Here is a 15306-nt window from a genome sequence, read left to right as displayed (position 1 = left end):
GTCATGGCGCGTAAAAGGCAAGCTGGCCTGCGCGCGCACACAAGCCGAAATTCGTCATGTTAAATCATTTCAAAACAAACAAAAAGTGACGTCATCGTCAGTCAAGACTTTTTTAAAGTCGCACTCACTTTTATGGATTCGGTTCTTCCTTCCAAACGGAGTCTCGGGTCCCAGCCGGCGGCCACTTTAAGGTCCCATGGACGCAACCGGGTCCCGCTCCTGCACGGAGAGAGAGTGGGTGGGTGGGGGGCTCATTCCCGACAGGCAGCCGGCCCAGCGACCCGCCCTGTGGGGTTAAAAATAAAAAGAGGGGCACGCTGGCGGCTGTACAAAAATGGCACGTCAAGTGTTGCATTCACGGACTCCACCCCTCGAGTGTTGGTGGTCGACACCCATGCACCCACCCACCCGACAACAGCGAGAGGTTCGGGGGAATGTCACCTTCAGGGGGGTTGGGGGGGGGGGGCACCCACGCTGGAATAAAAAAAAAAAAAAAAGACACGTCATAAAGTCTGCAGCAATACACATAATCACGGAACACGTGACATAACTTTTACAAAACTATAAAAAACAATAAAAGAACATGAATTCACACAAACACATGAAAACAAATGTATTTTTTTATGAAATGTTTTATTAAAAACAAACATGGCCGTGTAACAACTTAGTAGAAAACAGCAAAGCTTGATATTTCAACACTACAGGTGCATCTCAATCAAATAGAAGATCTTTGAAAAGTGGCGTATTTAATAGAGCCACTAGCACACCGTGACATAAATACATAAATACATAAATACGATGGATAATAAGATGGATTTCTTCATATTTTTCATCGCTTAATCAGTTCCTGAGTGTCATATGCTAATTTCAACAAGGTAGGATTATTAATTTATGAATGGAATAGTTTCATATTAGCGTAGAATGTGTCAATGTGTCACATCAAATCAAATGGGCGGATTTTGTTGGTTGCTGTAGTGGAATGCTTTTATTTTGAATGGCAACAGGAAGTGAGCGTGTTAAGGCTGTAATGCTGTGGAAGTAGCCGCTTGGTGGTGATCATAATAATAATAGCAATCATCATAATAATGATTATTATCATGATTATCATTGATTATTATTATGATTATCATTATGATTATTATTATTATGATTGTGATGATTATTAATATTAATTATTAAATACATATTAAAATGATTAAATGAATTAAAAATGATTACACATTAATTAATATTAGTATAAAATTATAATAATCACAATCATAATACTCATAATCATAATTTTTATTATGATTATCATTATAATTATTGTCATGATTATTATTATGATTATTAAATATGAATCAATATTAATAATGAAAATTTGTATAATAATAATCATCATCATCAAAATCATAATCATAACCACTATTATGATTATCATTATGATTATTATGATTATATGATTATTATAAATAAATAAGCATAATAATTATTATTAATTAATATTAATTATTAAATAAATATTAAGATTATTAAATAAATAAAACAAATTTATTAGATATTAATTATTAATAATGAATATTGGTATAATAATAATAATCATCATCATCACAATCATAATCATAATGATAATCATCATAATAATTGTGATTAGTATAATAATTATAATAATCACGATCATAATAATCATAATTATACTAATCACAATTATGATGATTATCATTATGATTATGATTGTGATTATTATTATACCAATATTCATTATTAATAATTAATATCTAATAAATTTGTTGTATTTATTTAATAATCTTAATATTTATTTAATAATTAATATTAATTAATAATAATTATTATGCTTATTATTTATTTTGATTATTCTGATTATTATTGATAACAATTATCATAGTAATAATTATTATGCTTATTGATGATTATATTAATAAAATTTCCATAGAAAAGCCCCTTTGGCTCTCTTTATTCTATTTATGGAAATGCAATAAAGGGAAATGTATCCGTTTTTTTCAGCATCTAGACCACAATAGACCTGGTCCGGGTGGAAAACCACTGTACCTGGATTTCCCCCTAATGTGGATTGGACTCATCCACTGGATTCATCATGAAAACGGTTTGATTTGTCACTACATTGTCTCATCAATGTATAACATTAGTGACATCTAGTGGCCACTGTAGGATACTGCATGTTCATATTGAGAGCCTTATTTTGAATGTAACTTTATTTAGACACCCTTATGCTTACAAATCCGAAAAAGTAGGCCAACAATTACCTTCAAAAACACGTTTTTTGACTAATATTGTCAACAATAATTTATCTAAAAATGATATTGGAGTATTTTTTTAGTATTTTCACTAAGGTATGCACGTACCCATTTATATTGAGATGCACCTGTATTGTATTCATATGTAAAAAAAAAACGACAACATAAATAAGCCTTGAACACAACACAATACAAAAATATATAGCTATACAACAATAATAAAAATACAAAATAGTGATTAAAAAAATCTTTGGTTTTTCAATGAGAACCTTTTTTTTGCATAGTTAAGATGAAAAAAAAAATACCACTAAATACTAATAAGATACATTGTCCTAGTTTTAGCTTATTTATGCTTATTATGCATGTGTGTTTTACTGGCTGCTGTACAGTACTTTGGGCAGTTCATTGGTGGAAATATGCTATATTCATAAATTTGACCTTGACCTACAGTATTCTAAGCGTGTGAGGCACAAAACACGGAACTGCAATCGGAATTTTTTTTTTCGGGCATTTTCTTAGCAAACTCATGATAGCAAAGCTGGGTTAGCTAACCCTAAACAGTTCAGTAGTCACTAATATTTCAGCGTATATATCATATATAACGTTTACATAACTTCTCATAAGAAGTTCATTCTTTAGCGTCTTTAGTTATTTAGCATGTTAGCACCTAAACAGCTTTGTGTTTGTTTTTCTTTTGTTTATGATTGGCGTTTAGTGTGTCAGCATATGGAAATTTTTTTTTTTTTGTTTTGTTTTTTTAATATTTCTTCTGTATCAAAAGACCCGAGTTCAATTCCCCCCTTGGCTGTGCATGCGTGGGTTTTCTCCGGGTACTCCGGTTTCCTCCCACATTCCAAAAACATGCTAGGTTAATTTAATAATAATAATAATCATAATTATCTTCATGTAATTATTGCTGTTATTTTTTTATTTTACAGATATTTAAATAGTTTTCTTAAATAATTAAATAATCTCTATAAATGTTCTTTTTATGATATTATGACATTATTCCCATAACATTATAAAGCAAAAAAACAATTTTTTTTCTTTAATAGCTTAACTTTATGCTCCTAAAATGACATTATTTTCTTCATAATATTACGGGTTTATGCTGGAAAAATTATAATTTTTTTCTCATAATATTTCGACTTTATTCTTGATTTTTTTGTTATTTTTCTCATAATATTCTGACTTTAATTGTTGAAAAAATGATGCAACTTTTGTTGGGTTTTTTTTGTTGGTATTTTTAGAATGTAAAAAAAAAAAACAGTGACACATCCCATATGACCCCCACCCCACCCTGAAGCCGCACTTTGGACACCTTTGCAAAAAAAAAAAAAAAAAAAAATTGTTATCTTTAATAGCTTAACTTTATGCTCCTAAAATGACATTATTTTTCTTCATAAAATTACGGGTTTATGCTGGAAAAATTATTATGTTTTTCTTGTAATATTTTGACTTTATTCTTGATTTTTGCTGTTTTTTTGTTGTTTTTCTCATAATATTCTGACTTTGTTTATTGTAAAAAATGATGCAACTTTTGTTAGGTTTTTTTGTTGCTATTTTTAGAATGTAAAAAAAAAAAACAGTGACACATCCCATATGACCCCCACCCCACCCTGAAGCCGCACTTTGGACACCTTTGTACTAAAAACATCACACATGCTATGGGGACAGTTTGACCCTGGAACAGATGATTTGTATGATGATTCGTTGTATTTGACCGTTTTTTATGATTATTGAAATGATAGCTAATAAAAATAATATTACATATAATAATATTATAATGTATGTAAGTCCTTTGGTAAGCTAGCATAAACCGTCGTCAACCTTCATAAAACGTGTCGGATCTTCACGTGTCCACCAGGGCGGCGATGACAGCCGCTCGCCTCCTAGCAACCGTGCTCGGGAGCTGCGGCGGCGGCGGGAACGACGGCGTTCCCAGGTCGACCTGAAGGAGGTCAAGACAGGACCCCTCCCCCCCGGTTAATTAACCGCTATCGAGGAGGAGGAACATCCGAGCGCAGCGTCGACTCACCCTGAGCAGAAACGGAGGTTGGCTGCGTCGTGAAGCGCCGACCGCACGTCGGAGGCCCTGCGCCAACCTTCAGACCTTCTCCCAGAGACCCTGAGGACTAAGCAGAACGGGGATCTTGTTGGAAAATGGGGGGGACTCGGAGTCAGAGCCCCTCCCCATCCACAAATGACAAAGGTTAGAAGCTGGACTCCTATCTTCTGACTTAGGAGGACTTAGGAGTTCCAATAAGTTTGGTCCAAATTTTTTAATAATTGTCTTTAAATATATATATATATATATATATATATATTTTTTTTTTTACTTTATTTTCATATTCTTGACTTATTCCTTCAACCATGGGAACATTTTTTCAATTTTTTTTCCAATTTTTTTTTCAAAATATTTCAACTTTCTACTTAAATAATTATTTTTGGAATATTATGACTTTATTCCCATCATATTGTGACTTCATTCCCATAACATTGTCACTGATTCACCCCATCTAATTTTACAAAAATTATTATTTATTTTGTTCTCATAAAAAAATATGATTTTTCTCATAATATTGCAAGCTTATTCTTGAATAATTTTCTCTTCGGAATATGACTTTTTTGTATAATATTTTGACTTAAATAAATCTTAAATGATGTCTGTAAATTTTCCTTTGATATGATGTTACATGTACATTTTATATATTTATATATTTTTAGACATATTTTATTATATACATTTACTTGTATTTACTTCTCGTCGGAATATGACTTTTTTGTATAATATTTTGACTTTATAATTATTACAATTATAGCTGTTTTTTCCATTTTTGCTGCTGCTGCTTTTTTAAATTTTTTATTTTATTATATATATTATTTTAATATAAATTTTATTATATATATTTACTTGTGAATTTCTTCTTGTAATGATGACTATCTCCAGAATATTTGGACTTTATTTGCCTAATTTTTTTCCCACAAAATAATTCCCTAAAATGACAAACTTTGTTGTTTTGTTTGTTTCACATAATAAAACAAATAACGTGTTTTAGTCTTTAATATTCTAACTTTATGCAAATAAAATGATTTGTTCTTCCTCATAATATTGCAGCATAATTCTCAAAAAAACATTTCTTAATTTTTTCATTAAATTGTTGTAAAATTACTGCAATTTAAAAAAAATAATTTGGTAAATAATCTCTGTAAATGTTATGATATAAATAAATATTATGAAATATTATGATGTTATTCCCATAACATAACACGAAAAAAAATATTTTTAATCTTTTTTTAATTCTCGAAAAATTGCAACTTTTTTCTTAATTTCTTGATTAAATTGTTGTAAAATTACTGCAATTTTTTGTAAATAATTTGGTAAATATTCTCTGTAAATGTTATTTTCATGATATTATGATGTTATTCCCATAACATAACGCGAAAAAATTATTTTAAATCTTTTTTTTATTTAAAAAATTGCAACTTTTTTCTTAATTTTTTGATTAAATTGTTGTAAAATTACTGCAAATTTTTGTAAATAATTTGGTAAATAATCTCTGTAAATGTTCTTTTCATGATATTATGATGTTATTCCTATAACATTATAACGCAAAAAATATTTTTAATCTTTTTTTTTAATTAAAAAAATTGCAACTTTTTTCAAAATTTTTTGATGAAATTGTAAAATCACTGCAAATTTTTTGAAATATTTTGGTAAATAATCTCTGTAAATGTTCTTTTCATGATATTATGATGTTATTCCTATAACATTATAACGCAAAATTTTTTTAAATCTTTTTTTTAATTAAAAAAATTGCAACTTTTTTCTAAATGTTTTGATGAAATTGTAAAATTACTGCAAATTTTTAAAATAATTTGGTAAATAATCTCTGTAAATGTTCTTTTCATGATATTATGATGTTATTCCCATATCATAACGAAAAAAAATTATTTTAAATCTTTTTTTAATTTTAAAAATTGCAACTTTTTTCTTAATTTTTGGATTAAATTGTTGTAAAATTACTGCAATTTTTTAAAATATTTTGGTTTAATAATATTTTTAGAATGTGTCGGACAGTTCTGCTTTAAGCCAGTTCTAAATGTGAAACCAGATTGAACTGGATTGGTACAAGTTTAGAGAGACTGTACCGGTCCTGAGTAAACCGCCTGGTACCGGACCGTACGAGACCCCCGGCGGTCTTGCGTCGCTGTACCTGTACGGAAGGACTCGGTCCGTGGCCGTGCTGCGTCTGCGGGGCGTAGCCGCTGTTGTAGCCTGACGTGGGTCCAGACGAGAGGCTCAGACTGGATCCGGTGCATAAGGTGCTGTTGCTGATCCTGGTCCCAAGTCTGGGGTCCTCCTGCCAAAACACACCCGGGTCACGATCGTGTGAACGCGGCGTGGCGTTGGTTAGACGGTACCTTGGCATCGGGAGATGACGCCTGATGCTGGAGCCTCCGCTTCTCCTGCTCGGTCCGCCGGCGTAGTCGTTCCCGCGCTTTTGCGATCTCCATCATGGCTTCCTGGCGGGCGCGGCCGTAATCTCGAAGCAGCTGCTCGATGTCCGACGAACACGCTCGGTCGGGTTTTGCGTCGGAACCGGCGACCTCTGGATTCAACCGCCGGACGACTTCTTGAGGCGAGTGTCGACGTTTGGCGGGGCTGAGACTGCGAGCTCGGCGGTTCGCCCGTTCGCCGCCGGGGGCGGGCGTCACACGCTCCGACTCGTCAGCCGACCGCGGCGAAAGCATCTTGAGGAGCGTATCGGTTTCTCCGAGGCCGTAGTGCAGCTTGGCTTCGGCGAGCTCCACCGTCAGCGGCGTGGCGCCGTTGCCGAGGTTAACGGACGCCATGACACGCTCGCGGTCCTGACGCAGCCGCTCGATCTCCCGCCGCCGGAAAGCAGAGGCGGAACTCCGGCACCTTGACCTCGCGTGGTTGACGCCGGACCAGTTGCTGAATTTGTTGTGCATGGGAAGATCCTCCGGGAATGTTTCCCGAGACACGGACACGGACGTGACGGGATCGGCGTTCAGCAGGACGTCGGTGCTGCAATCGCTCGCCGTCAACGACGCCGCGTCATCGGTTCCGTCGCTGATTCCGGATCCGGCAGAAGCAAAGTCGTGAAAGTCAAGTCTTTGCCGGGTTCTTGTGGTTTTCCGATTACACCGACTGACTTGAGCGTTAACGGAACGGGGCTTTGGCAGGGAAAACCCGGATGTGACGCGGCGAGGACCCTCCGAAGGCCACTTGACTCGAGGATGGGCGTTCCCTTGGTCTTCACGGTGAAGTGATCTCGAGGAGCAGTCTTCCGAGTCTTCGCTGAGCTTCTCCAATGATTCGGATATTCCGGAACAAACATCACAGTCTAGTTTTGGCTCTACTGAAACACATGACCGTTCATCTGAGACCTGGTTCTTGTGACCGACCTGCCGGTCTACCACCACAGTGAGAATCGGGGACGATGCCCGATCTGTGAAGGTTGCGGATTCATGGGAATTGGAATTCCTTGAAGAAGTTATTTTGTGGTATCCGTTGAGTCTACGTTTGTTTTCAATATGGCGGAGCGGCGTCTCGGCGGGAACGGATTTCTTTGGACCTCTAGAAGTTGCAGATCTTAGCAGGTTCCGATATCCCATTTTTTCCGCAGAGGTCTTCCCGTTCCCAGACTGGACTGGTCTGGTCTCGGTTTCCACCACCTCGGCCCCGATGACTCTCAACGTCACGTTGACCTCGTGACTTCTGGACCCTTGACGGTTCTCCATGTTTGGTGGAGTCTGAGGTTCTTTGGTGTGTATCCCGACTTCGGTTCTACCGTGGCCGCTACTTCTCGGTGGATTCGACCGGCCCATGTGACCGGTTCTCAGACCCTGGACGTCTCCCAGTAAGTCGGAGGTGCTGTGGATCAGTTTGGAGATGTGTACCGACATGTTTTCCATACTTGTCCACGTCGGAGATGCGTTTATTCCCGGTCTGGATTCCGGTACATCTGTGTGGCTTCTTTTGTGACGGGTCTTTCTCCGCGGATCCTGATCCGATGGAGTGAGCGGTAGGACCCGAGTGGTTTCCTCGTTGGATATTTTTTGTCCGGAGTCTGGATCGGATGTGGAGTGGGTAGCAAAACCGCTTGGTACACGGAGTCCGGACGAGGACGGTCGAGGACCGGGCGTCAAGGTGGTTTGGTTTTCGTAGTCCTCGATGCTGCTCAGCGTGCTGGACAAAACCTTGTTGGCGGCGTAGGCGCTCAAATGGGAAACGAAGGGCGAGTTCTTCCCGTTTAATCCGTTATCCACGCTACAGCACCTCGTGATGCGTTTTTCCGTGCTGCGCAAAAGCGGAGATTCCCGAGAGAGGTCGGCGGCGCTCCCGAAAGCGGGGTTCCTACAGAACTGTTGGATTTGGTCGCCATCTTGCCACTTACGCGCGAAAGGGTTGATGTCGCTGGATGAGAAACGCATGACGGCGTCCTTTGTTGTTTTTACGAGATTTTTCCTTAGTGGCGTTCCCGGTGGACGGAACGGGAATCTTTTGAGGAAAAATGCAGCATCCGTCACTTGGGAATGTGCATCGGTTTGGTCGTAGTCTCCATCTGATGACGTAGTCCAAGACTCCGAGGATGAATCCAGATGTATCCTGGACCTCCTGAGTCTTTTGGACTTGCAGTTTTTCAGCATTCCGGCTGGATGACACGGAGATCCAGAACAACTTGAAGTCTTTTTATCTCCGGAAAGTGCAAAGCATTCTGGGATGCGAACTTCCGATCGGTCGGTCAATGCCTTGTTGTGGTTTTTGGCTATGTAAGAACTTTTGTGGTCTTCAAGATCGCACGTTGAGACTTCTTCGGACGTGGTGTCGGAATCGGGAGCGACCACAACAGATTTAATAGAGTTCGGACCGCTGCACTGGTGCTCTCTGACACGCGGTTCGATTCCCGCGGGAGTGGTTTCTTTGCGTGACGTGAAAATGGAACCATCTGGAGATGATTTTGCGGTTCCAGAATCCAGAGTCTCAGATGATTTGGGATCAGTCGCTCGGAGAAAGAGAGGATTTCTTTGGTTTTGTTGACTTGATTCATTCCCGTAATGATTCCGTGTGGTCGGGAATGTGGAACTTCCAGAGACTTTGTCACCGGTTGGTTCTTCATCAAGGTTAGAAGATCTCCGAGGCTTTTGATTGGTTTCAGTCGGACTCGGCGGGTTCCTGCTCAATCCTTTTTGTGGATTTGGTGCGATTCCGGCTCCCTGGCTCCGACTCCAGTTCCTAGGCAACAACAGTTCCAGGTGTTCCTTAACCACTTCCGAGATCCTCAGGTCAATGGCGCTGCAGATGGCCTCACACCGACAGACATGTTTTCTTCTGGGATGGTCCACTTCAGACCCCGCCTCTTGTTTTACGGAGACTTCCTGGTCTACCGCAGAAGACTGGAGCGCTGACGGAATACCGGGTACGCCGGACTTGGAAAGAACCCCGACATGTTCTTCTTTGGTGGTATTGTTGTTATCATCCGACCGAGTGCGATCCTGGTCGCTAACCGGCGAAGGGCTTCTTTTCCGGATTTTCCGACCAGCCGCGAAACCGTCCAGTTTCTCCTTGTTCCTCTTCCGAGAAGATGATTCCCGCGGAAGTGAAACGTTTGCTTCTTTGGTTTGTGGTTTCTCGTGTGGTGATTCGGCCATTTTGAAGGCGCCTTCATTGGTATTCCCGAGCGGTGACGGTTCTACGAGGTCTACACTGACTGGTTCTTCGAGGTCTGGATGACTGTCTGACTGTTCTCCGATAACTCCGGCGCTGGTACGTTCGGAGATACAACTCTGAGATGAGCGTGGAGCATGTTTCTTCAGGTGTGGATCTGATGGAAGTTTCCGGATCCTTGGAGAACTGAGGTTTTCAGACTCCTTGTTACCTTCAAAGAACTTCTGAACATCTCTGTTTCTTTGTGGTTCTACTGAAGATGATTCAGATGTTTGCTGGTTCCGGTGGTTCTTCGGTTTTTGGCCAAAGTACGCTACATCCGTCACCAATGAGTACATCGGAACAACTCTTTGGTAGAAGTTCATCCCGACCGAGCGTTCCTTCTGTCTGCTGTCCACCGATAGAGAATCTTTGGACATCTCGCTGTCTTCGCTCTCGGCGTCGCTCCGAGCCGTCGTTTCGCGTCTCAGCTGATCCGCAAGAACGCCAGCGGAAGCTGAAGATAAAGAATCCAGGGAGAAAAGACTCTCGGAGTCCGATGTGACTTCCTCCTGCTGGCTTTCCACACACTTGGTGGTCTTCATCGCGACACCCTCAATGGGGATCTTCTGGTCAAGGTCTTCGCATGAGATAGCGGTTTTAATGCCACCTCCGCTCATCACGTCGCTATCTTCATGTCTCGGTTTTCCATTTTCCGACATTTTGAACCCGAGCGAAATGGAATGGGATCGGTCTGGAAAACCTGCTAGGTTGGTTTCGGATGCTACATGGTCTTTGCCAAGATCCTGCACAAGGAGTCCGAGTGGTGACTTTGGTACTACGGAAGGGTTCGCAAAGTCTGATCTGCTCCGAAACGCCAAGTCTCTCTGCGGGAACCGGACTTGATCAAGCGCCTCCTCCTTGCTTGTCAGGGAGAAGTTTTCCCAAGATCTTCCTGGATTCAGACCTGAGAGAAGAACCCCAGGAGTACTCTGGGTCCTTTCCCGAGGGAGGCACTCGTCCGAAACCCACTTCCGACCGCTGACACGTTCAGGAGACGAGTTTGAGGTCAGCTCCGTGGATTTATTCCTCTTCAGGAATTGTCTGTTGGGGAATGAAACAGAAATCAGAAATCAGATTTACTACTTAAATTGAAGGAAAATACTTTTCACAATAGATGAAAATATGAGCTAGAAATATGAGAAATATATCATATAACATAAGGTGGCCAGAAATATTTCAATATTTCAGCAACAAAGCAAAATGTATTTCTCTCTGGTTCTACCATATCTTACTTATTGTGTGGAAATATGGAATAATAACTATAAAAGCTATCTTCACTGGCTAAATGTACTGCAAAAAAGGCCAGTAAGGATAATTCAGAGAACATACTAACTCCTTATTTGTAAAATGACAAATAGTTCAACTTGCTGATATAGTTCATGTTCAAACAGCTAAAATAATGCATAAGGCTAAAAATAAGCAATGAGCTAAAAATGTCGTCCAATAATAAGAGAGGAGAAATAGGAGAAATAGAAATAGTTACTATGGTAACCATTATGGCATTGGATGCTCGTATCACCTACTACTTTGGTACGGGACAACAATTTTATAAGTAAAGTAAAGAGTAAAGAAGAGTAAAGAAGAGTAAAGAGTAAAGTAGAGTAAAGAGTAAAGTATAGTAAAGTAGAGTAAAGAGCAAAGTAAAGTAAAGTGGAGTAAAGAGTAAAGAGTCAAGTAGAGTAGAGTAAAGAGCAAAGTAAAAAGTAAAGAATAAAGTAGAGTAAAAAGTAGAGTAAAGTAAAGAGTAGAGTAAAGTAGAGTAGAGTAAAGTAGAGTAGAGTAAAGTAGAGTAAAGTAAAGAGTAAAGAGCAAAGTAGAGTAAAGTAAAGAGTAAAGTAGAGTAAAGAGCAAAGTAGAGTAAAGTAAAGAGTAAAGAGCAAAGTAGAGTAAAGCAAAGAGTAAAGTACAGAATAAAGTAAAGAATAAAGTAAAGAGTAGAGTAAATTAAGAGTAAAGTAGAGTAAAGTAGAGCAAAGTAGAGTAGAGTAAAAAGTAAAGTAAAGTAGAGTAAAGTAAAGAGTAAAGAGCAAAGTAAAGTAGAGTAAAAAGTAAAGTAGAGTAAAGTAAAGAGTAAAGTAGAGTAGAGTAAAGAGTAAAGTAGAGTAAAGTAAAGAGTAAAGAGCAAAGTAGAGTAAAGTAAAGAGTAAAGAGCAAAGTAGGGTAAAGAGCAAAGTAGGGTAAAGAGTAAAGTAGGGTAAAGAGTAAAGTAGAGTAAAGTAGAGTAAAGTAAAGAGTAAAGTAGAGTATAGTAAAGTAGAGTAGAGTAAAGTAAAGAGCAAAGTAGAGTAAAGTAAAGAGTAAAGTAGGGTAAAGAGTAAAGTAGAGTAGAGTAAAGTAAAGTAGAGTAAAGTAAAGAGTAAAGAGCAAAGTAGAGTAAAGTAAAGAGTAAAGTAGGGTAAAGAGTAAAGTAGAGTAGAGTAAAGTAAAGAGTAAAGTAGAGTAAAGAGTAAAGTAGAGAGGAGTAAAGTGGAGTAAAGTAAAGAGTAAAGTAGAGTAAAGAGTAAAGAAAAGTAGAGTAAAGTAGAGTAAAGTAAAGAGTAAAGTAAAGTAGAGCAGAGTAAAGAGTAAAGTAAAATATAAATATAAAATTAAATAAAAAATTACATTAAAAATTAAATTAAAAATTGCCTAAATCATATTAGGAAAGCAGGAAGTGAACAAATGTAAGAGTTAGTGATTGTAAAAGTACCAGATGGAGGGGTAGGATTTAATAAGCTTTGCTTCTTCCTACTCCTTTTGGACATGTGGAACTGGGAACTGATTATGGGATGCATGTTCGATTGAAATTAAACCATGACCATTAGCATTAGCATTAGCATTAGCATTAGCATTACCTGAAGACTGGGCTCTGCTGTGGGTGGAGGCGGGACGCTAGATCAGCCGAGAAGGAATATCTCCGGGAAACATATTCCTTGAGCTTCCCTGGGGGGCCCTCGGGGCCGTCTGGTCCGGGAGGGGGCAAGTCCTTCTCCAGACGCTGCAGTTCCCGCTTGGCTTCCAACAGACGGCGCTTCCGTGCGATTCTCTCCAGCTGGAACTCCAGCTTCTTCCGGCGGAGGCGACGCTCGGCGCGCCTCAGGGCGTGATGCTTCAGTAGCTCCTCCTGGGCGGCTTTCTTCCTGGCGCCGACGACCACGGACGGACAAACGGAGGCCGGCGAGTCGGGTACGATTCTCGCCAGCTGCTCCATAATGGGGTCGGTTTGAACTCCGAGTTCCTGGGTGAGGTGATGTTTCTCCTGCAGGATCCACTCCTTGACTTCAGAGTCACAACAAGGAGTCAGAAGTGGAGAACCGGAGAACATTCAGTGCTAAATAAGTCCAGGAGATGTCGTGCTTACTCTCATTGTGCTGCTGCCGGATGCGGACCTGCTCCTTCTCCAGCTCCGCCTCGGCCCGCCTCTGCTCCATGCAAATCTCCTGCCGCAAACGCTCCACGTAGCGCCGCTGCAACTCCAAGCGCTGCCCGGCAGACGACTCCGCGCCGGGGGAGGAGCACGTGACCGTTGTTGACGTTTGGTCGCCCGCTTTGCTGTAAAAAAAAGACGCCGAAAATCAAAGTCAATTTTTGCGGTGAAAGGTTAGTCACCAACTCCGAAGTCGGTCGTCACCTTTGGTCAGGGGTCGGATGGCAGAGGTCAATGTAGCTGCAGGGCATGCCACCCTCACTTGCCTGGGAACACACATTTTTAGGGAATTTTTAGGGAATTTTTAGAAAATTTTTAGAAAATTTTTAGAAAATTTTTAGAAAATTTTTAGAAAATTTTTAGAAAATTTTTAGAAAATTTTTAGAAAATTTTTAGAAAATTTTTAGAAAATTTTTAGAAAATTTTTAGAAAATTTTTAGAAAATTTTTAGAAAATTTTTAGAAAATTTTTAGAAAATTTTTAGAAAATTTTTAGAAAATTTTTAGGTATCCTGGAAACGGTGGCGGATGTGTAGCAACATGCCCGGACAATTATTAATAAATGCAGAAATGCAGAAAGAAAAGGTAAAAAATTAACAAAAAAAATGGAAAATAAGTATTTTTTAATTAATAATAAGTCAAAATATTAGGACAGAAAGGTTGTAATCTAAGATGTAATTAGACAAAAATAACATAATTTTATGAGGAATTATAACATAATTTTAGTAACAAAGTTGAAATATTAAACAAATGTTATATTATGAGAAACAAAGAAAACAAAAATATTAGTTGGAACTTATGGATAACTACGTTTCAAGGAACGTTATAATATTACAATGACGTTGAAATATTACGAGAAAAATGTTGCAATTTATGAGAATTAACTTAGAATATTATGTGGAAAAATAATGTCAATATACTAGCATAGGGCTGAAATATTAAAGAAAAAATACCTTATTTTTTATGTTGTAATATGAGAAACAAAAGAAAATAAAGTTGTCATTTTTGGAAATTTAGTTTGGGCAAAAAGTTATAATATTACAGGAATAAATTAAAAAATATGATGAGAATAAATTCATCTTATTAAAGGAAAATGTAGGTGAAATATTACAAAAAAATACCTTATTTTTTATGTTGTAATATGAGAAACAAAAGAAAATAAAGTTGTCATTTTTGGAAATTTAGTTTGGGCAAAAAGTTATAAATAATATTACAGGAATAAATAAAAAAATATGATGAGAATAAATTCATCTTATTATTAAAGGAAAATGTAGGTGAAATATTAAAGAAAAAATACCTTATTTTTTATGTTGTAATATGAGAGAAGTTATATTACGGGAATAAAGTAAAAAATATGATGAGAATAAATTCATCTTATTATTAAAGGAAAATGTAGGTGAAATATTAAAGAAAAAATACCTTATTTTTATATGAGAAAAAAAGAATTCAAGAAAGTCATTTTTGGAAATTTAGTTTGGGCAAAAAGTTATAAATAATATTACGGGAATAAATTACAAAATATGATGATAATAAATTCATCTTATTATTAAAGGCAAATGTAGGTGAAATATTAAAGAAAAAATACCTTATTTTTTATGTTGTAATATGAGAGAAGTTATATTACGGGAATAAATTACAAAATATGATGAGAATAAATTCATCTTATTAATAAAGGAAAATGTAGGTGAAATATTAAAGAAAAATACCTTATTTTTTATGTTGTAATATGAGAGAAGTTATATTACGGGAATGTTTAAAACGGGAATGATTGAAAGAATATTAAATAAAAATACGTTCTTTTTTTAATTTTTTAAAAGAAAATTATGGAAACAAAAAACAAAAAAAGTTGTCATTTTTGGAAAATTAGGTTGGGAAAATTGTATAATTTTTTATGTGTAAAACTATCCT

The 15306-nt window shown here is 37.7% G+C and overlaps 2 protein-coding genes across 2 annotated transcripts in view; both read right to left on the bottom strand.

Moving 5' to 3' along the window:
- The window catches only part of sptb (spectrin, beta, erythrocytic), a 58660-nt gene extending 58319 nt beyond the window's left edge, over positions 1-341 (bottom strand). Inside the window, exon 1 of the mRNA XM_058056014.1 lies at positions 129-341. The gene's annotated coding sequence lies outside the window, so the exon portion shown is untranslated. The remainder of the gene's footprint in view (positions 1-128) is intronic.
- A 1437-nt stretch (positions 342-1778) lies between these two features.
- The window catches only part of stard9 (StAR-related lipid transfer (START) domain containing 9), a 49632-nt gene continuing 36104 nt past the window's right edge, over positions 1779-15306 (bottom strand). The window contains exons 19-25 of the mRNA XM_058056015.1: positions 13604-13665; positions 13334-13524; positions 12828-13251; positions 6681-11034; positions 6473-6619; positions 4294-4390; positions 1779-4206 (exon numbers count right to left, since the gene is read on the bottom strand). Of these exons, the coding sequence (XP_057911998.1) occupies positions 4148-4206; positions 4294-4390; positions 6473-6619; positions 6681-11034; positions 12828-13251; positions 13334-13524; positions 13604-13665 (5334 nt within the window). The 3' untranslated portion in view covers positions 1779-4147. The remainder of the gene's footprint in view (positions 4207-4293; positions 4391-6472; positions 6620-6680; positions 11035-12827; positions 13252-13333; positions 13525-13603; positions 13666-15306) is intronic.

This window comes from Doryrhamphus excisus, chromosome 19, assembly GCF_030265055.1.
Source record: "Doryrhamphus excisus isolate RoL2022-K1 chromosome 19, RoL_Dexc_1.0, whole genome shotgun sequence".
Taxonomy (NCBI): domain Eukaryota; kingdom Metazoa; phylum Chordata; class Actinopteri; order Syngnathiformes; family Syngnathidae; genus Doryrhamphus; species Doryrhamphus excisus.
This window is presented reverse-complemented; position numbering and strand designations above follow the sequence as displayed.